Source organism: Neoarius graeffei, chromosome 25 (assembly GCF_027579695.1).
Source record: "Neoarius graeffei isolate fNeoGra1 chromosome 25, fNeoGra1.pri, whole genome shotgun sequence".
NCBI lineage: Eukaryota > Metazoa > Chordata > Actinopteri > Siluriformes > Ariidae > Neoarius > Neoarius graeffei.
The window spans coordinates 1,382,578-1,404,228 of NC_083593.1; the positions used below are offsets into that span (position 1 = coordinate 1,382,578).

A 21,651-nucleotide genomic window follows, 5' to 3' on the forward strand; every position below is an offset into this window, starting at 1 on the left:
TGGAACTCACAGGGTTTATTTTAGTCCTGTTCCACTTCTCTGCAGGGTTCTTGGCATTAAAGGGGCATTTCAGCGCAAAATGGCCCTGGGGATTGCAGAATTCAATCACAGAGAGGTAGTGAGGAAAGAGTGAAGTGACTCCAGATCATAACTCCTGTCCAGGTTGCACACACCATCCAGCCTGTGAATCATGAAACTGCATGACCAGGCATTTAAACACAACAACACACTTATAATCGTGAGTGTGACTGAGTCACTAAAAAAAAAAAAAATCACTTCAAAAAAGACTAATTGATTTGCCAGTGACTGTTGGTGTGTGATATGATGCTCAGCAGTGCACTGATACTCTGTCTTGCACAATTACCTCACATGCACAATTTGCACATTGTTTTTCTGCGTGTTGTACTGTACTTCATTCTATGTAGCTACCGTAGGTGTTACACCATGGTCTGTGGAGATACACTGATTCATCTCAATATGGATATACAAATAGTTGCTGATGGCAAAAAAAACCCCACTTGAACCTCAGTGACTGCAATCAGGCTGCAAAATAGTTTTATTATCTCATCATCTGTAGCCGCTTTATCCTTCTACAGGGTCGCAGGCGAGCTGGAGCCTATCCCAGCTGACTACGGGCGAAAGGCGGGGTTCACCCTGGACAAGTCGCCAGGTCATCACAGGGCTGACACATAGACACAGACAACCATTCACACTCACATTCACACCTACGCTCAATTTAGAGTCACCAGTTAACCTAACCTGCATGTCTTTGGACTGTGGGGGAAACCGGAGCACCCGGAGGAAACCCACGCGGACACGGGGAGAACATGCAAACTCCACACAGAAAGGCCCTCGCTGGCCATGCCGCTCGAACCCGGACCTTCTTGCTGTGAGGCGACAGCGCTAACCACTACACCACCGTGCCGCCCCAGTATTATTATTATTATTATTAGTCTCTGAATTGAAAAATGATCATTAGATCAGTGTATACGTGCTGCTCTTCAGACCTGTCTGATCCATCCTGATTAGATTAGATTAGATTAGATTAGATTAGATTAGATTAGATTAGATTAGATAGAACGTTATTGATCCCTTTGGGAGGGTTCCCTCAGGGAAATTAAAAATTCCAGCAGCATCATTACAGGATAAACAGAGAATAGAAAAATATAGAAAACTTCTAGATAAATTAAATTAAGTATTTACATATACAAATATAAAAAAGAAAAAGATATGGGAGGGGAAAAAAGTCCAGCAGGAGAGGTATTGCATATTATATTGCACATTGCTTATTGTCAGGCTAGGCTACTGCTCCTTCCCGTCCTCTGTCGTCCTGTTCCCCCTCCTCCCCCCCAGAGAGGAGTTGTACAGTCTGATGGCGTGAGGGACAAAGGAGTTTTTGAGTCTGTTCGTCCTGCACTTGGGAAGGAGCATTCTGTCACTGAACAGGCTCCTCTGGTTGCTGATGACGGTGTGCAGAGGGTGACTGACATCGTCCATGATGTTCAGTAGTTTGTCCATAGAGCTCTTCTCTGCCACCGTCACCAGAGCGTCCAATATGCCGACCACAGAGCCGGCCCACCTATGTCTGGCTGGAGTCTCATCACATCGCTCCTGTGGAGGACCGCCCCCATATGGACAGTCTAAGGTCACACTTTGAAGACACTCTGGACACTTACAGTTTTGCTACGATGGTTTAGGACGACAATCCCCATGATAACTTTAGGACTGCAGGTGTCATGAACAGTTTTACACTCAAGTCTCCATCAATGAACAGTTTATAACTTCAACAAAACAGACTTCATGTTGAAACTATAATGAATTTCCTGGTGACACAGTTGTACTTTGTGACTCTATAGGACACAGTTATAGAAGTGAGTTATTTATAATCACGCTATCTGTTATGTGAATTTCCCCGATGTGGGATCAATAAAGTGAATCTAATCTAATCTAATCTAATCTAATCTAATCACCCAGATGGGGATGGGTTCTCTTTAGACTCTGGTTCCTCTCAAGGTTTCTTCCTTGTGTCATCTCAGGGAGTTTTTCCTCACCACCGTCGCCACAGGCTTGATCATCAGGGATAAATAAATTTATCAGGGATAAAATTAACTCATATGTTTAAAGTCTTTAATTTTCTTTAAAGCTGCTTTGCAACAATGTCTGTTGATAAAAGCACAATACAAAAAAACTGGCTTGACTTGACATATTCGTGGACAAGGATGACTCACACCTCCACAGGTCTGAAGTCTGCATCCAGGTCCCACACGTCCACAGGCTCTGGCACTGTTAAAGTTTCCCTATTTTTATTGTGACAATCTGACCGATCTGGCGTGGTGCATCAGTGCTACTGAGGGACAAGGCTGTGGGAGAGTGTGTGTATATTTATTGAGTGTGTGTTTGTTTCTGAAGGTGTGTCTGCGTGAAAGGAAGGTTAGTGTGATGTGCTTTTAAGTGAGTGAGTGAGAGAGAGAGAGAGAGAGAGAGAGAGAGAGAGAGAGAGAGAGGCAGTGGGCATGAGTGTGTGAAATGTTGTAACGCAGATTTACAAGATGGCTGTGTGTCAGTGTTCTGCAGGCCCTGCACTCTGTTCGATGTGTGTGAGGGTGGAACGTTAATCAGTGTGCCTTCAGTTTAAAGGACACAGTGAACTGGCCTGGTTTTGCATCTTAAAGCAGCCGAATGGGGACGAACTGAGAGTCAGAACTCAGCCAAATCTCCTCAGAGGAGCCTCGCAGGTAAATGATGTTATTTTCAATACCGTCTTATTGCTGTGATGGTTTTAAAACATGCACTCTGACTGAAGCTGACTCTCTGCATGCAAATTTCCTTGCTTCTGAATGAATAATTGTTTTATTTTTGCAGACATTAAATACATTTTGGGAAAGTAAAACACTACAGAGTAAGCTTCACTGACAAATATGAACATGCAAATCGATTTGTGGATTTGGAAAATGGATTTGGATGGAAACTAGTGCCTGAGGATCTTTTGGGTAGAATTGGGACATGACCACGCGGGTGTAAACATGCCAGATATCTTTATATCAACCCACCACCGAGCTCTCACATCAGACACGGTTACATAAGCTGAGAGAGAGAGAGAGAGAGAGAGAGATGTCTGTCACCTCGCTGTCTGCTTACACATTTAGTCCCTCAGTTGCCATAGCAACAGCCATCATTTCATTCTGAAAATACACTTTGATTTGTTTTTAGAACAGAATTAAATTCCCCTCTTTTTCCTCCCAAGGTCTTATTGCTTCTCAGCTCAATCGTGAGGGAAGATATTTAGTGGAGTACACAAACTATTCCAGAGGAACAGGAAGTTGAGATGAACTCAGCAAGAAGGTTCAGTGCAAAATTGTGGTATTTTATTTGATGGAACTGTTTTTGGGGTCAGCTTATGAAAAACCATTAATTCTGTCAAAACTAATTTGTGCTTTGAACTTGTGTGAACCTCATCTTTGTTGCTCTGCTGTCATACTTGCCAGATGATAAGGATGAGGAGTAATTCCAGTCTTCATAGCACATGGCTCCTTTCGCAAAAACATCTTGCTCTTTAAACCCAAACACATCAGCCTGAAGGAGAGAGACCAAGGGTTCTGGTTTGAACCAGTTTTATTCTTCATCTTTTTGATGAAGCGTGAGTGCACATGAATATTCAGGATGATCTTTTACATTATATATACTAGTGCATCTCAAAAAATTAGAATATTGTGAAAAAGTTCAATATTTTCCATCAGTTATTTAAGAAAGTGAACATGTTACATATTATAGACTCATTACACATAAACTAAAATGTTTCAAGCATTTTTCTATTTTAATTTTAATCAGTATGGCATACAGTACAAAAACATAAAAAAAAACATCTCAAAATATTAGAATATTTCATTTCGAGTTTGAGTAAAACAGTATGAACACAGTGTATCTCTCGGTCTAGTTCAGTACACACAACCACAATCATGGGGAAGACTGCTGACTTGACTGTTGTCCAGAAGATGATCACTGATGCCCTCCACAAGGAGGGTAAGCCACAAAAGGTCATTGCTGAAAAGGGTGGCTGGAAAAGGTGCACAAGCAACAGGGATGGCCGCAGTCTTGAGAGGATTGTTGAGAAAAGTTGATTCAAGAACTTGGGAGAGCTTCACAAGGAGTGGACTGAGGCTGGTGTCAGTGTATCAAGACCCATCACGAACAGACATCTTCAAGAAAGGGGATACAACTTTCGCATTCCTAATATCAAGCTACTCCTGAGCCAGAGACAATATCAGAAGTGTCTTATCTGGGCTAAGGAGAGAAAGAAATGGACTGTTGCTCAATGGTCCAAAGTCCTCTTTTCAGATGAAAGTACATTTTGCATTTAATTTGGAAATCACGGTTCTAGAGTCTGGAGGAAGAGTGGAGAGGCACAGAATCCAAGGTGTTTGAAGCCCAGTGTGAAGTTTCCACAGTCTGTGATGATTTGGGGTGCCATGTCATCTGCTGGTGTTGGTCCACTGTATTTTATCAAGTCCAAAGTCAACACAGCCATCTACCAGGAGATTTTAGAGCACTTCATGCTTCCATCTGCTGACGAGCTTTTTGGAGATGCTGATTTCCTTTTCCAGCAGGACTTAGCACCTACCCACAGTGCCAAAACTACTACCAAATGGTTTGCTGACCATGATATTACTGTGTTTGATTGGCCAGCCAACTTGCCTGACCTGAACCCCATAGAGAATCTACGGGGTATTGTCAAGAGGAAGATGAGAAACACCCGACCCAAAAATACAGATACGCTGAAGGCCACTATCAAAGCAACCTGGGCTTCAATAACACCTCAGCAGTGCCACAGACTGATCACCTCCATGCCACACCGCACTGATACAGTAATTCATGGTAAAGGAGCCCCAACCAAGTATTGAGTGTATAAATGAATATACTTTTCAGAAGTTGGACATTTCTGGATTGTAAATCCTTTTTTTGATTGATCTTAGGGAATATTCTAATAATTTGAGATACTGGATTTCTGATTTCCATGAGCTATAAGCCATAATCATCAAAATTAAAACAAAAAAGGCTTTAAATATTTCACTTTACATGTAATGAATATAGAATATATGAAAGTTTACCTTTTTGAATTAAATTATGAAAAAAAGGAACTTTTTCATGGTATTCTAATTTTTTGAGATGCACTAGTATCTATACCCATCAAAAATGTGTGAGAAGGCATCTTAAAGGAGTTCCTTTAACTTGCTGTGTGCTTCTCTTCTGTCTTGAAATAAACTTGGACATAAACAGACTCTGTTGAAAGGTCCTGGTACTGTATTTGTAGACACACAGGAAATGATATTTAGACTTACTAGCACTTAACCACTTTGATTTAATTTTATGTATTTGATTAAAAGCTCCATTAATAAAAAAGAAGCATTTTCCATGGCATGTGTCTCTCTGTTCTGTGTGTTAATATATTAATAATCTCTGTCTAAAATAGCTGTAATTTCGAAACATTTTCAGTTGTGTTGTAATTAGATTATTTCAGAGTAGGGTTTTTTTGTTTTGTTTTTTTGGAAGTGGGACACGTTGCCTGTGACTTTCATTTACAGGGACACTGCGGACCTCTCTCTGTATGTGTGTATGTGTGTGTGTGTGTGGGGGGGGGGGGGGGGGGGGTCCTGCGTCTTCAATGCTGAAATGAATAGACAATGCTTCCAAGTGCAGTTTGTGTACTGCTGAAGTTCTTCACATCTTCTCCACAGAAGCCTTCATGAATATTCATGTTACAGCACCCATCCAGAAGCCCCCGCTCTCTCTCTCTCTCAGCCACGTGATGCGAAAGACAAAAACACAGTCTCATATTTTCAAACACTTGACTGAGGAGATCTCGAGCCTGTGAGGCTGTATTTTCTTCTCTTTGTTCCACTTTGCCAGTCTCCATCAGCGTCCACAATTGGTGCCTTTGTTGCTTGGATGAGAGGGGACATTCTTCCAGAGGGATGATTTTTCTCGTCTCTGCAGGCCCTGGCACTGCAAGGCGTCTGCCCCCGCACCGGCCTCAGTGCCAAGCTGGAGTCCCTCTCAAGCTGACAGACGCACACAAGCTCTGCAAAGGGACAGGATGTGCGCATGGTTCGTGAGTATGGCTGATTTTTCAATTTAGACATTACTTCGATAGATACAGATACTGAAGTCATTATCAGAAATGATTTTCATTCTTAAGTAAATGCTTCATCCTGGTCAGGGTTGCAGTGGACTCGGAGCCTATCCCAGGCAGGAATACACCCGAAATGAAATGCCAGTCCATCCATTATTACCATGTATACTGTATTCTTCACTCAGGTGCAATATATGTATATAGGAATCATTGTATATAGAATCACTTCATTTTGCTTTACTTGAAGTTACTGAACTTTATTTAAATTTATTTTAGTTTTATTCTTTTTTCAGACGATTTTATGTCTGAAAAAAGACATTTTTTCATTTTATTTTTAAACATGACTTTTTTTTTTTTTTTTTACATTTTTCGACATTTTATTTTTAGACATGTTTACTACTTCTCTGATTCAGGAGCTTTGTAGCAAATTTCAATTTCCCTCCAGGGATTAATAAAGTAATTCTGATTCATCACAGGGCATGCCACACACACACACACACACACACACACACACACACACGAGTCGTAAATCCACCTGCTGGCCTGTTTTTGGGAGGTAGGAGGAAACTGGGACCCCAAATCAAATAGACATGGTGAGAACATGGAGAACTTTGTACAGCTCAGGATCAAACCAGGAACCCCAGAACGGTGAGGTGTCAAAGCTCCCTCCTATACTGTTATACTGACCAGTTCCTCTTGTGCCCTGTGTGTCACAGATCCTTGATACAATGGAAATGTTCAACTGTTTCCTCCAGCATTTCTTCCTGAACCCGTGTGAGTTGTTCATCTGATTTTATTTCTTCTATCTCATCTCATCTCATTATCTGTAGCCGCTTTATCCTGTTCTACAGGGTCGCAGGCGAGCTGGAGCCTATCCCAGCTGACTACGGGCGAAAGCCGGGGTACACCCTGGACAAGTCACCAGGTCATTTCTTCTATCTTTAAAGTTATTTTTGTCGTGTTATTCCGTAAGTCTCATTTAAATGGACGTTGGACTGCTCTGTAAATTCAGTCTTAATAATTTGAATTGGAATGTCAGTCATTTCGGTGACTGATGGGTTATGTGCAGTATGCAGGTTAGAGTCATTAATCAGGGGCCAAACTCTTATTTTTCTCCACTAAAACAGAATAGCTTGAGAACCATTGGTCCTGAACACAGTATTCTGTTTTATGGTGATTTCTTGGCTTAGTGAGAACAAATTTGCAATTTGCTTTTTGCTGTTTAGCTCCACCCACTTCCATTTTGAGCTAAATGGTCCAAATTGTAAATGATTCAATTTTAGTTGAGAAAAATAAATGCCTGGCCCCTAATAACACTCTTACCTCCAGGATACTGCACATGACCAATTGGTCCAAGAGATAAAATTAAATTTTCCTCTGACTCCTTCGCTGACTGAGAACAAATATCCCCTCTGGACCATTTAGCTCCACCCACTTTGATTTTGAGCGAAACTGTCACTTTTAGAATTTGTTCTCACTCGCCTAAGGAATCAGAAGAAAAATTATTTTTGTCTCGAGGACCAATTGTTCTCAAGTTATTCCATTTTAGCCAAGAAAAATACCTGTCTGGCCCCTTAATAATACTTTACGTTTTGTCCGAGAGAGAGAGAGAGAGAGAGAGAGAGAGGTTTTTTCTGATTCTTTGGCTTAATGAGAACAAATTTGCAGTTTGCACCATTTCAACTCAGCGGAATCAACACCTCAATAATTATCAAAAGAACTTTGAGGTTTTTAATGACATGGTTGCCACATGCTAATCAAGTGTTTTGGGGTGGAGCTTAATTTACTTACACACCTGTAACGTGCGATTGCTTGAGTAGATTCTTATGAAGCTTGGTTAAGACTCTGAGGATGTCTGCAAAGTTTGGAGCATGGCCATCCTTTGGGGGTGGAGTTAATTTCAAATACGTGTTTCTTCAGAACCGTATTGAACTGAAATTGGATTGCAGGTGGATTTTTGATGATGACTGAGCTACGATTCCAAACCAGCCTCGGAATGCTAATTACTTTTGTAACATGGCTAATAACTGACCCCTGGGGGATTGCTTTGGACCTCGAAGGGTGCTTGGACCCCACACATTGTGTCTTGCAGTTATACTGTATTCATAACATCCTGTATTATTGTATGCAGTCCACACTCTATATTCAGTTTTCTCTCTCTTTCTCCCTCTAGAATGGCTATATGTTGGCTGTGTGTCCCTCGTTATTAGCTGATGGCATGGCGTAGAGCAGGACTTGGACATGCCGAGGAGACGAGACGCCCTTGCACTAGTGCTGATTGTGCTGCCGTGGACTTTACTCATTGGCATGTGGCATCAGGGTCCTGTCACTCCACAGCCCACCGCACACAAGAGTAAACAGAGATTTAAACATCTCTCTCCAAACTGCGATAAGTTATAAAATATTTCACAACATTAACTGGAGCTTTAAATGGATGAAAACTACTACACCATTCATTAATAAGCTGTAGTAAGTGGTATAAAAGGATTAAAACACTCTGGGATGTGCTTTACTGGAAAATAACAGGAGTGACAGTAAAGTCCCATTGTTGATTATTTTCCAATAACAGCACACCCTCTTGTATTTTATTCCTAAACTAATAATCAGCACACCCATGATGGTTGAGTTTGTACTTTTTTCACTGCTGCTCATTTTTGTCTTTGTGATTGAGCTTTAATTTTGACTCCTTTCACAGACGGCAGGCATGAGGTTATCAACATACAAAGAAATCACCTCAAAGAAAAATGCGTCACAGACAACAGCGTCTTCCATGAACGTACGTTTGGGTATCCTCCACCGTGGTCCGACCTGCTGCCCACCATCCACGTCATCACGCCGACCTACGCCAGAGCCGTGCAGAAAGCCGAGCTCACGCGCCTCAGCAACACGCTCCTGCATGTCCCAAACCTGCACTGGATTGTGGTGGAAGATTCTCCACGCAGGACGCCACTCGTCTCCAGGCTGCTGAGGAGCTCCAGGGTCAATCACACGCACCTGAACGTGGAGACACCGCGCGCTCACCGGCTGCGCAGGGAGGGGCGGGGCAGCCGTGTACCACGTGGAACAGCACAGAGGAACCTCGGGCTGCGCTGGCTCAGAGAAAATCTTGGCCACAGAACCCAGCATCAGGGGGTTGTGTATTTTGCTGATGATGACAACACGTACAGCCTGGAGCTGTTTGAGGAGGTGAGAAGAACAGAAAATCTGTTATCGTCTGAAGCTACAAGAGCTAACTGGATGAAAATCTTTTTTTTTTCTCCCCAGAGTTGCTGAAATACAGATCTTGAAATTTTAAATTGAAATTGGACAGAAGCATCAACAAAATTAATGTGTAGCTATTTAAAAAAAAAAATCCAGAACTATTGGCACCCTTCATGAAAATGAACCTACTGACCCTCAGCACTGTGGAGGACAGAAACATAAGACCTACTTTCTTGCAAATTGTTCCAAATGTTTTCATTTTTGACATTGTTGTGACTTTTTTTTAAGCTGTCTATTGATTTATTTTATATCCATTGCCTTTTAAATCTTTTATCTCCAACCATTTATACCTTTTGTGTTAATGGTGATTTGGTTTTTCCCATGATCATGAATGATAAAGCCATACAGGTGTGCGACTTCGTATTTCCACCCCGGGGAAACAGTTCCTGGGGTCTGAGAGCAAATTAAAAAGGATGACAATTAGTTTAAAATCTTAAGGGGTGTCAATAAATTTGGCACATTTTTGGGATTTAAAAAATAAAGGTAAATATATTTCTTGTTTATATTGTTTAGCTAGCGTAATTTATATATCTTGGCACGGTGGTGTAGTGGTTAGCACTGTCGCCTCACAGCAAGAAGGTCCGGGTTCGAGCCCCGTGGCCGGCGAGGGCCTTTCTGTGCAGAGTTTGCATGTTCTCCCCGTGTCCGCGTGGGTTTCCTCCGGGTGCTCCGGTTTCCCCCACAGTCCAAAGACATGCAGGTTAGGTTAACTGGTGACTCTAAATTGAGCGTAGGTGTGAATGTGAGTGTGAATGGTTGTCTGTGTCTATGTGTCAGCCCTGTGATGACCTGGCGACTTGTCCAGGGTGAACCCCGCCTTTCGCCCGTAGTCAGCTGGGATAGGCTCCAGCTCGCCTGCGACCCTGTAGAACAGGATAATTCTGGAGAGCACATGCATACTCCACAGGTGAAGATGTGAACATGTTTGGTCCAGCTCATCCTCTGAATCAGTTGAAAATTTCATTCTCGTCTGTAACTTCGAGCTGCTTCAGTGATGATGCTAACTCCTCTTCAGTGGACAGTAAATGAGCATGTAGCCCTTTGATTATTCGTGTCTTTTTCTCTCCAATGTATTTTAGATGCGTTCGACTCAGAAGGTCTCCGTCTGGCCCGTCGCCTTTGTCGGCGGTCTACGTTACGAGTCGCCTAAAATCAACACCTTGGGGAAAGTGTACGGTTGGAGCACCGTGTTCGACCCTCGCCGGCCATTTGCGATCGACATGGCAGGGTTCGCCGTCAATCTCCAGCTCATCCTCAGTAAACCTCAGGCCTATTTTAAGCTGAACGGAGTTAAAGGAGGATACCAGGAGAGCAGTTTGCTGGGGGAGCTGGTCACTCTCAGCGAGCTGGAGCCCAAGGCTGATAACTGTACAAAGGTGAACTCACGAGCATCATTTCTGTTCTGATTGCTTCATGTGCACTATATAGGTTCGAGTCATTAATAGGGGGCCAAGCATTTATTTTTCTTCACTAAAATGGAATAGCTTGAGAATCATTGGTTTGAAAGATGAAATTATATTTTCTGCTGCTTCCTCAGCATAGCGAGAACAAATTTGCGGCGATAACAGTGTAAAAGGCATCTCGAATTCTGGGATGATGTTTACTTCTACTCCTTCTACCATAGGGACCTGGAGCCAAAAGGGGCCCTTGGCCTTAAGAGTTTTTCTTATCTTTTCTTAAATCTGTAAATTATTTTTGTTTTTAAAATATTGGAGTAAATGTGATTTTGAAAATGTAGCATGATGATGATAATTGTTTGAATGTTTTGTAAATTAGCTGAATAAATATCACATAAACTTACTTTCTGATGAACTGGATTTAAACACGGACAGTCTTCGCTCTTTTAAGTCTACCATGTTGAATTATTATTTTTGTGCTTTAAATAATTATAATTGCAACAGCCCTCACATTTGTAAATCTATATTTCTGAACTGTAGTTCAGTCCATCGTCTTGCATGTCCCGTCTTTTGTTGTTGGTAGACTGCTTAGTTTATGATATAGCATTGTTTTTAATACCTTGGGCCCACAGTAATTGGCTAACGCTGTTGTGGTTACCCTGCCATACATATATACAATTTTTTCCCCCTTTCTTTAACTTGTAAAGATTTTTTATTCCTAATTTTATTCATTTTAGGATTGATGGCGAAGCTAATTAAATTTAAAGAAAAATAAATAAAAAATAAAATTAGATAAACTAAACTCCGTGTGCTTGGAGAGGACTCACGCTCTGCGCGTGTACTAGTTGTGTGTGTTGCCTTGTTCGGGGCCCGTGGTGAGTGTGTGTCCAGGGCCCGTGCTCATGATAATCCATCCATGCCTGCCGCTATTCCTAACTATGGGCAATTATTGTAATTTTTGCAAAATGAAAGCTGTAAAAAGTGTCACTGGTTGTCTGGAAGTGAGTTTTTCTGCACAATTTGACTCCTTTGGACTTCCTCAAGTCGAATTATTTTGTCTGTGGTTTGAAAGTTGAAGATTTTTGCATATATATTAGGGTCAATAATTTCAACTTCCTGCAGTCGCCAAACAAATACATTGAGGGTTTTATTTTTAATAAACAGATAATATTCGCTGCTGGTATTTTATGCTGCTGTTACAGCACTATTCTTGGTGTTACAGGCATTTAGCAGACGCTCTTATCCAGAGCAACATACAACACACCCAGAGCAGCCTGGGGGGCAGTTGGGGGTTAGCTGCCTTCCTCAAGGGCACTTCAGCCATTCCTGCTGGTGCAGAGAATCGAACCAGCAACCTTTTGGTCCCAAAGCTGCTTCTCTAATCATTTGGCCATGTCTTCCCCCGGTATTATGATGATGACTACTAATAATAATACGATCGAAACAATTAACCTATGATTAGTTTACAGTAGTGGAGGGGGTTTGAGCTGGTGACTCCACCTCCCTCTGCCATCTGAGGACGCCCCACACACCCAAATTTCATTCATGTAATTATCTGAATGGAAAGATGCCGTCTTTCCATTCGTTGCAGGCTGCATGCGCCAACTCGCGTGCAGCCTGCGACGAATGCTCCTGATCCTTTTTCTCTATTTCTATTTTTCCTACTTGTCTTATCTTCATTTTGTTTTGTTTTTTTTGGTATTTTTCTCCGTTACCATAACACTGTAATCAAGCCACTATGAGGATTGCAAGAGTTTTGGTGTTTTTGCTCGCAGTTGCAAAACTTTTTTTCAGCGCAGCGACGCAACAACTCCACGCCACCCGTATTGTTTACACCAGGGATCAGCTGATCAAACTGAAGCCGGCCACTGTAGCGACAAGACCGGAGGAGATCCCTGCGGTAATTTGGCGGAAAACACACAGAGGATGCAGAGGAAATAAGAAGCTATGGAGAAAGAGGGTGACTTTGAGACAACGGAAGCTTATTGAAAAATCTTATAAGCCGTGTCTCCCCTCTATCATCATGGGGAACGTGAGGTCCCTCGGGAATAAAGTGGACGAGCTGACGGCACTGGCCCAGAGTCAGACGGAGTATCGGGAGTGCAGTTTAATGTGCTTCATGGAGACATGGCTGCACCGTGATGTTCCCGACGACAACGCTACAATCAAGGGCTTCCACATGGTGCATGCGGACAGAGACTGCGCCAGGAGCGGTAAGTGCAAAGGGGGAGGGCTTGCTGTTCTTGTGAACAACCGGTGGTGTAACCCAGCTCACATCACCATGAAGGAGCGCATCTGCAGCCCAGATGTTGAACTGTGTGCTGTCGACTTCATCCATATTATCTGCCCAGGGAGTTTTCTAATGTTCTCATGGTGGCTGTTTATGTTCCCCCCTCTGCAAACCCGAACTCTGCTATTCACTCTGCAATAGTCCGGCTACAGACTCAACACCAGAGTGCATTCATTGCTGTCTCAGGTGACTTTAATCATGTTAATTTGGACAAAACACTTTCCACTTTCACCCAATTTGTGAACTGTCCTACCAGAGAGGGAAGAACAATAGACCTGCTGTATGCTAATGTTAAAGAGGATTACACACTTTCCCCCCTCCCCCCACTGGGCAGGTCAGACCACAACCTGATTTACCTCTCCCCCTGCTATGTGCCTCTGGTGAAGAGACTGCCCACCACATCAAAGATAGTGAGGAGATGGACAGACGAGGCCAACGAGACACTGCAGGGATGCTTCGAGGTGACAAACTGGCAGACACTGTGTGAGCCCCACGGAGACGACATTGATGGGCTTACAGAGTGCATCATGGGATACATCAACTTCTGTGTGGACACCATTGTCCCAGCTAGGACTGTCAGCTGTTACCCCAACAACAAGCGGTGGGTAACGAAGGACATCAAAGCCCTCTTAAATGAGAAGAAGAGAGCTTTCAGAGCCGGCAACAAGGAGGAGGTGCGAGGAGTACAGCATGAACTGAGGCTACGTTTACATTACGTCGAATCAGCGGATCATCAGATTAATGTTCTTAAAACGATTCGCGTTTACACTAAAACCGTTAGCCGTGCACATAGCAACGCCAATACGCGGATACGCTCGGCTCCACAGGCATCCTGCGCTCCAAATCACTCCGCCCTGAACAGCGAGTGCCCTCTGGAGGGTGCGCACTCCGGCCCTGCGCAGCTCACAGAGCACGCGAGTGAAGTGAACAAGCCACGATTCGGGACTGAGCCGCTGTGTGTGTGATCCCAGCGCAGATCACTTATTACTTGCAAGTGGAAGGATGGCAAGCCTAAAGACAATCATAACTACACAATGGGCAGTATTTGCATCAGTATTTGCAGTATTTTCATACTTTTATACTCTTTAATGAAAGGTGATACAAGGCGGAAGTCCGCGCCGTTTTTCAGCAGTCGCGTCACATGACCAACGCCAGCGAATCAGGAAGGTGGATGTCACAGTGATGTTGTCCAATGAGACGCCAGCTAGAGCTCAGCACAGCGTATTCGCGTATTCTGAATGTTTACACAGCACCGGACCAGATACGATCTAGATTGAATACGTGGACGCTGGCGGATTCCCGTTTCCTGGCTTTTCCAGGGGGGTTAATGTAAACGGACAGTGCATCCGCGAAGAAAACGAGACAGATATGGTCTAATGTAAACGTAGCCTGAGAGCAACGATCAGGGAGGCCAAGGAAAAGTACAGCAGGAAGTTGGAGTGGAAACTCCAATAGAACACCATGAGAGAGGTGTGGAGTGGAATGAAGACCATCACTGGTTACAAGCCAACCAACAGTGAAGGAGTGGATGGCAATGTGGAAAGGGCAAATGAGCTGAATCTTTACTTCAACAGATTCAATGGCATGACCCCAACCCACCACCACCACTCTTCTGCAGGATGGCTACAACCACACACTTCATATTCTCTCCACTCCCCTGCCTCTTCTTGGCCAACCTCATCCCCATTTCAGGACCTCACTCGCACCTCCTCAACAGACCCCCTGGCTGAGCACATCCCCCCAAGAAACACCTTCATCCCTCCCCCACCTGTCACCTCCACACCGATCATCGGCGAGGAGCAAGTGAGAAGACAGCTGAAGAGACTCCATGCAGGAAAATCAGCAGGCCCAGATGGTGTTAGCCCCAGGGCCCTGAAGACCTATGCCCTTCAGCTAAGTGGAGTACTTCAGCATGTCTTCAACATGAGCCCGTGCTGTGGAAGACGTCATGCCTATTCCCTGTACCGAAGAAGCCGTGTCCCAGTGACCTCAAAGACAACAGGTCCATGGCATTGACATCACACATCATGAAGACCCTTGAGAGACTCATCCTGGAGCAGATCCGACCTATGGTCCAACCACTTCTTGACCCCCTTCAGTTCGCCTACCAGCCCCATCTTGGAGTAGAGGATGCAATCATCTACCTGCTCAACAAAGTCTACGGCCACCTGGACAAGCCAGCCAGCACTGTGAGGATCATGTTTTTTGATTTCTCCAGTGCTTTTGACACCATCCGGCCGGCTCTGCTGGGTGAGAAGTTGACAGCGATGCAGGTGGATGCCCCACTGGTGTCCTGGATTGTGGATTATTTGACTGGCAGACCACAGTACGTGTGCTTGCAGTGCTGTGTGTCAGACAGAGTGATCAGCAACACCGGTGCTCCACAAGGGACTGTCCTTTCTCCTTTCCTTTTCACTCTCTACACCACTGATTTCAACTACTGCATGGAGATCTGCAACCTCCAGAAATTTTCTGATGACTCTGCAGTGGTTGGACGTATTACTGGTGGTGATGAGAGCGAGTACAGGATGGTGGTGGACAACTTTGTCACGTGGAGCAGGAAGAACCACCTACAGCTCAGCTTGATGAAGATGAAAGAACTGGTGGTCAATCTGAAGAGAATCAGGGTTCCAGTGAACCCTGTTAACATCCAAGGGGTCAGTGTGGACGTGGTGGAGGAATATAAGTACCTGGGGGTGTACTTGGATAATAAACTGAATTGGTCCAAAAACGTGGACATGGTATACAAAAAGGGCCAGAGCCGTCTCTATTTTCTGAGATGGCTGAGGTCCTTCAACATCTGCCGAACGATGCTGCGGATGTTCTATGAGTCTGTGGTGTCCAGCGCCATCCTGTGCGCTGTTGTCTGCTGGGGCAGCAGCTTGAGGGTGAAGGACATTAACAGACTCAATAAGATCATCAGGAAGGCCGGCCATGTTGTAGGCGTGGAACTGGACTCTCGGACAGTGGTGTTGGAGAAGAGGACACTGTCCAAAATAAAAACAACCTTAGACTGTCCTTCCCACCCTCTACATGAGGAGCTGATCAGCCACAGGAGCACGTTCAGTCAACAGCTGATTCTTCCACGCTCAGGGGTGAAAGTAAGCCGGTCCTAGCCGGTCCGGTGTACCACTAAAAGATTTGGCCGTACCGGAAAGAAAAATATACTGTTTCTGAAAAAAAATGCACTTTCAGCATAACAACACACCTGCTAACGTCAATTTACCAAAAGCAACACGTTTTCCTCAATATACATTGCATATACAGTAACTTATTCTGACCTGTCTCTGAATTATGTCTGAAGTGAATTCCTTCCGTGTTTCACTCGACAGACAGCGTGTGAGAAAGTACGCGTCGCCCACTGCTTAACCATCTTGCGCTAACGTGCGCAGCTGCTATCCAAAGTGTTTTAGTAGACAGACGTTTGTTGCGAAGTCTCCCAAATAAAAACAACATATACAGAAACATATGTTGATGTTTCAATATTCTATTATGTGTGCAGTGTCTCTCTGGACAAACAACGAGGGAGCTACAGCGCACGTACGGCTTAACCAGATCTTGTGCTATAACGTGCGCAGCTGGTAATCAAAGTGTTTTAGCAGACAGACGTTAGTTGCAAAGTCTCCCAAATAAAAAGGCATATAAAGAAACATGTTAATGTTTCATGATAGGCTATTTAAAAATTACTTTGATCAGAATTCGTAAATCGAGTGGAAGTTGGGGCAAAGATTCTAGATTACTGTCTGGTTGGAGTGAGCAGAGTAACTAGGCTACCAATGCATGGCACGCGCACTGAGAACGCACGCACTTTCTCAAACATTCCGACACACCCGTGGGGAAATACAAAGAATCCAAAAACACCAACAGAAAACCACAACAATATATTTGATAAGATAAGGAGGAGAGGACAACTGGAAAATAATAATGCAGAGAAAAATGACTGATATCTTTAAGAGAAAAGATCACAGCAATGATGCAACATTGTATAGAAACAAACTGACAACAATAAATGCAGCAAAGCTCCTCTTCATCAACACAGTGGGACGCCATGCAAGCAGTGGGATCCCCTTCCTTCTGTAAAGACTTGGCTGGGCAAAGGAAGGAGAGCTGCTCACTCAACAAAAGGCATGGCTCGCTGTCAAACAGATGAGGACGGCTACTTCAAGCCTCTTTGGAATTTATTTTAAGTGTTTTACCTAAAAACTTTCACTTTCTGTTCTGTTACACTGTTCTGTGTCCAATGTCCAAAATGAAAAGTTAGTTTTCAACTGTTCAGCTAAAAAAAAAAATTATTAAAACGATTGTGTTGTTGAAATGCGTTTGCAATTTATTTATAATCAAAAACTGATACAGGTGGATGAAAGAGTGATAGTGTGATAAAGTACTATACTAGTACTACTGAGTGATAAGAAGTCCTAGTGAATGCTTGATAAGTAGACAATAATAAATAATTAGGTGTATTTTTCAGTGCGCGCGCACTATGATTCAAAATAATAGTAATGGCAAGAAATAAAAGTGACTTTCACCCCGTCCACGCTGCACAACTGAGAGACCCAGGAAATCATTCCTACCTGTTGCAGTCAAGCTGTCCAATGCCACTGTATAACTGTGCTACACTGTCTTACCATGCATCCTTCACTCAGGTGCAATATATTTATATACAACCCCGATTCCAAAAAAGTTGGGACAAAGTACAAACTGTAAATAAAAACGGAATGCAATGATGTGGAAGTTTCAAAATTCCATATTTTATTCAGAATAGAACATAGATGACATATCAAATGTTTAAACTGAGAAAATGTATCATTTAAAGAGAAAAATGAGGTGATTTTAAATTTCATGACAACAACACATCTCAAAAAAGTTGGGACAAGGCCATGTTTCCCACTGTGAGACATCCCCTTTTCTCTTTACAACAGTCTGTAAACGTCTGGGGACTGAGGAGACAAGTTGCTCAAGTTTAGGGATAGGAATGTTAACCCATTCTTGTCTAATGTAGGATTCTAGTTGCTCAACTGTCTTAGGTCTTTTTTGTCGTATCTTCCGTTTTATGATGCGCCAAATGTTTTCTATGGGTGAAAGATCTGGACTGCAGGCTGGCCAGTTCAGTACCCGGACCCTTCTTCTACGCAGCCATGATGCTGTAATTGATGCAGTATGTGGTTTGGCATTGTCATGTTGGAAAATGCAAGGTCTTCCCTGAAAGAGACGTCGTCTGGATGGGAGCATATGTTGCTCTAGAACCTGGATATACCTTTCAGCATTGATGGTGTCTTTCCAGATGTGTAAGCTGCCCATGCCACACGCACTAATGCAACCCCATACCATCAGAGATGCAGGCTTCTGAACTGAGCGCTGATAACAACTCGGGTCGTCCTTCTCCTCTTTAGTCCGAATGACACAGCGTCCCTGATTTCCATAAAGAACTTCAAATTTTGATTCGTCTGACCACAGAACAGTTTTCCACTTTGCCACAGTCCATTTTAAATGAGCCTTGGCCCAGAGAAGACATCTGCGCTTCCGGATCGTGTTTAGATACGGCTTCTTCTTTGAACTATAGAGTTTTAGCTGGCAACGGCGGATGGCACGGTGAATTGTGTTCACAGATAATGTTCTCTGGAAATATTCCTGAGCCCATTTTGTGATTTCCAATACAGAAGCATGCCTGTATGTGATGCAGTGCTGTCTAAAGGTCAATTTATGCTGATAACCCAGTCCTCGCAGATGACGTCGCAGACAGCGTCTGCGTAGCCCCCCCACCTTCGCAGACACTCTGCGCGCACCTCCCAAAAATTGTGACCACCGCAGAAGCCTCACAGACAGTGTCGCAGACAAGAGGGCTCTGATTGGTCCACTCTACATCCGCTGTACACGCGCTTCCGCTTCCCTACTTTCCCGGTTTGGTTTGTTTTCACGACCGCCATTTTTAAAAACACAAGCGAAGATGGAGCAGCATGAAGAGCGGTTGATCGAGGAAGTACGTACATCTATACGACTCCAGTTCTAGTCATTATAAGTAACCGGAGGATAAACACTCCACTAACCACACCCACCAACTACTCCTAGCGATTTCGCGACTTCGCGCCCCCTTGCGTTGTGGCGGTGAATAACATCGCGCACGCCTATTACTCCCCGCTCAATGATAAATTACAACTGTCTGCGAAAAGCTATCTGTGAAAGCCTTGTCGCAAGAGCATGCAGAGGCCTTAAGGGCCCGAAGATCACGGGCACCCAGTATGGTTTTCCGGCCTTGACCCTTACGCACAGAGATTCTTCCAGATTCTCTGAATCTTTTGATGATATTATGCACTGTAGATGATGATATGTTCAAACTCTTTGCAATTTTACACTGTCGAACTCCTTTCTGATATTGCTCCACTATTTGTCGGTGCAGAATTAGGGGGATTGGTGATCCTCTTCCCATCTTTACTTCTGAGAGCCGCTGCCACTCCAAGATGCTCTTTTTATACCCAGTCATGTTAATGACCTATTGCCAATTGACCTAATGAGTTGCAATTTGGTCCTCCAGCTGTTCCTTTTTTGTACCTTTAACTTTTCCAGCCTCTTATTGCCCCTGTCCCAACTTTTTTGAGATGTGTTGCTGTCATGAAATTTCAAATGAGCCAATATTTGGCATGAAATTTCAAAATGTCTCACTTTCGACATTTGATATGTTGTTTATGTTCTATTGTGAATACAATATCAGTTTTTGAGATTTGTAAATTATTGCATTCCGTTTTTATTTACAATTTGTACTTTGTCCCAACTTTTTTGGAATCAGGGTTGTAGGAATCATTGGATATAAAATCACTTCATTTTGCTTTTACTTATGTTATTGAACTTATTTAAATGTATTTTATTGATTCTTTTTTCAGATGATTTTATCTTCTATTTTTAGACATGTTTACTTCTTCTCTGATTCAGGAGCTTGGTAGCAAATTTGAATTTCCATCTGGGGATTAATGAAGTAGTTCTGATTCTGATATTACAGCAGGCCCTCCAGGGTCACTTTGTGTGTTTTTTGACAGAAAGTTACACCCAACTGCAGACTTAAAATTATTTGAATGTGATTTTGCAGGTGCTGGTGTGGCACACTCGGACTGAAAGACCTGTACTCGTGAACGAAGGGAAAAAGGGCTTCACTGATTTCAACGTGGAGATCTGAATAATCAGAGGTATTTAAACACTGATCCCTTCCCACTTTCCCCACAGCATTGCAGCACATGATGTGGGACGTTGCAATAATGTTTTCAGATAAAAGTGACTCTGCACTGACTGGATGTCATACAACGCCGCAGAACAAACAGCTTGCAGGCACAACTGAGCTCCCACTGAGCTTTACGAGCATTTTCCAGCCGCTGTTTGGTATCTGGACAGATCTGTGTTTCCTCACACTGAAAATCAGCGGCAGAAGAAAAAGGCCGTTGTTCGGTGTGAGTCAGCTCTAAGCAATAGTTTCATTATCACAGCGATTGGGAACGCCATCTTTATCCGAGACACACTGAGCCATTCAGGTCCAAATGACAAATACTTTTGTTTGGTGTTTTTTTTTTTTTCTGAATGTCCACTTTGACTGAGCTATTTTTGGTCTTGGGATAAATCCTGAACCAAAGCCCACAGATAAAAAGTCAGTGTTAAAATGTTTGGAGTCACTTTCAGGTGACTTTAAAAGTCTACACACACACACACACACACACACACACACACACACACACACACACACACACACACAGAGTGTGTGGAAAGTCTGGGGACACATCACCTTTTCCACTCACGACTGAATGCAAAAGTTTGCACACCCCTCGAACAAAATGAACCTTTTTTTCTGCAGCGAGACATTTAGTGTGTTAAGTTTCGTCAGTATTACTTCATTATCACACGTAATGAAAATTGAACATTAACATATAATTTTAGTGCAATACATCCTCAACCTAAAGACAGACAGTGTCATGGAGAAACCTTCAAAAATATTTTTAGGTTGATTTTGTGTTTTATGTTTTGTATTCACGTTGTGTTGCGACAAATTCAGTCCACATTTTATTTTTAACAAATTGAATTTATGACAAATGTGCGTCAAATGAAATAAATTATGTAATAATGACTGATGTACAAATTATTGTTGAAAAATTACAATTATTACAAATGTACAAAATTTAAACGATTAAATAGTTTAATATCAAAGGAGAAACTAATTAAACTCTTATTCAAGTTTTTTTTCTTTTTTGTTGATTGAAGGAAAAATTCGACGGATAAACCTCAGATTTTACATTTTCTTAAATTATTTTCTTTTTAAGCAGCACAAGCTTCTCCTTCTCATGGTTGCCATATGCAAGGACAATATGCATCTCCCTAAATAATAATCACAAAAACCAAAAAAAACAGCAACACCATTACACTATAGTTGGATGGAGACACATGACCATTAACTCTCTCTTCTTTCTTCTAACTCACACTAACAAAGTCTTCTTGATGAACGATGAAAGCTTTTTTTTTCCTGTTTATTCATTTTTGTCATGAAGATTTTCATGTGTAACACCTGAATTCTTTAGCAGAAGATTTTACACTCAACATGTTTG

General features: G+C 42.9%; 2 protein-coding genes across 10 annotated transcripts in view; one reads left to right on the forward strand and one right to left on the reverse strand.

The window, feature by feature from the left end:
* b3gat1b (beta-1,3-glucuronyltransferase 1 (glucuronosyltransferase P) b) overlaps positions 1 to 21,164 on the forward strand; it is a 30,271-nt gene extending 9,107 nt beyond the window's left edge. For 2 of the 9 annotated variants that reach the window (XM_060908658.1, XM_060908665.1), the window contains 8 exons: positions 2,631 to 2,735; positions 2,863 to 3,342; positions 5,733 to 6,102; positions 6,844 to 6,901; positions 8,301 to 8,480; positions 8,823 to 9,313; positions 10,468 to 10,764; positions 20,154 to 21,164. In XM_060908658.1, the coding sequence (XP_060764641.1) occupies positions 8,369 to 8,480; positions 8,823 to 9,313; positions 10,468 to 10,764; positions 20,154 to 20,240 (987 nt within the window). In that variant the 5' untranslated portion in view covers positions 2,631 to 2,735; positions 2,863 to 3,342; positions 5,733 to 6,102; positions 6,844 to 6,901; positions 8,301 to 8,368 and the 3' untranslated portion in view covers positions 20,241 to 21,164. Of the gene's footprint in view, positions 1 to 2,630; positions 2,736 to 2,862; positions 3,343 to 5,670; positions 6,107 to 6,843; positions 6,902 to 8,300; positions 8,481 to 8,822; positions 9,314 to 10,467; positions 10,765 to 20,153 lie in introns of those variants that run through there. The other 7 variants (XM_060908659.1, XM_060908663.1, XM_060908660.1 and 4 more) reach the window with 7 other exon arrangements.
* The window catches only part of rps25 (ribosomal protein S25), a 389,269-nt gene that overhangs the window by 42,059 nt on the left and 325,559 nt on the right, over positions 1 to 21,651 (reverse strand). The gene's annotated exons all lie outside the window — the stretch shown is intronic.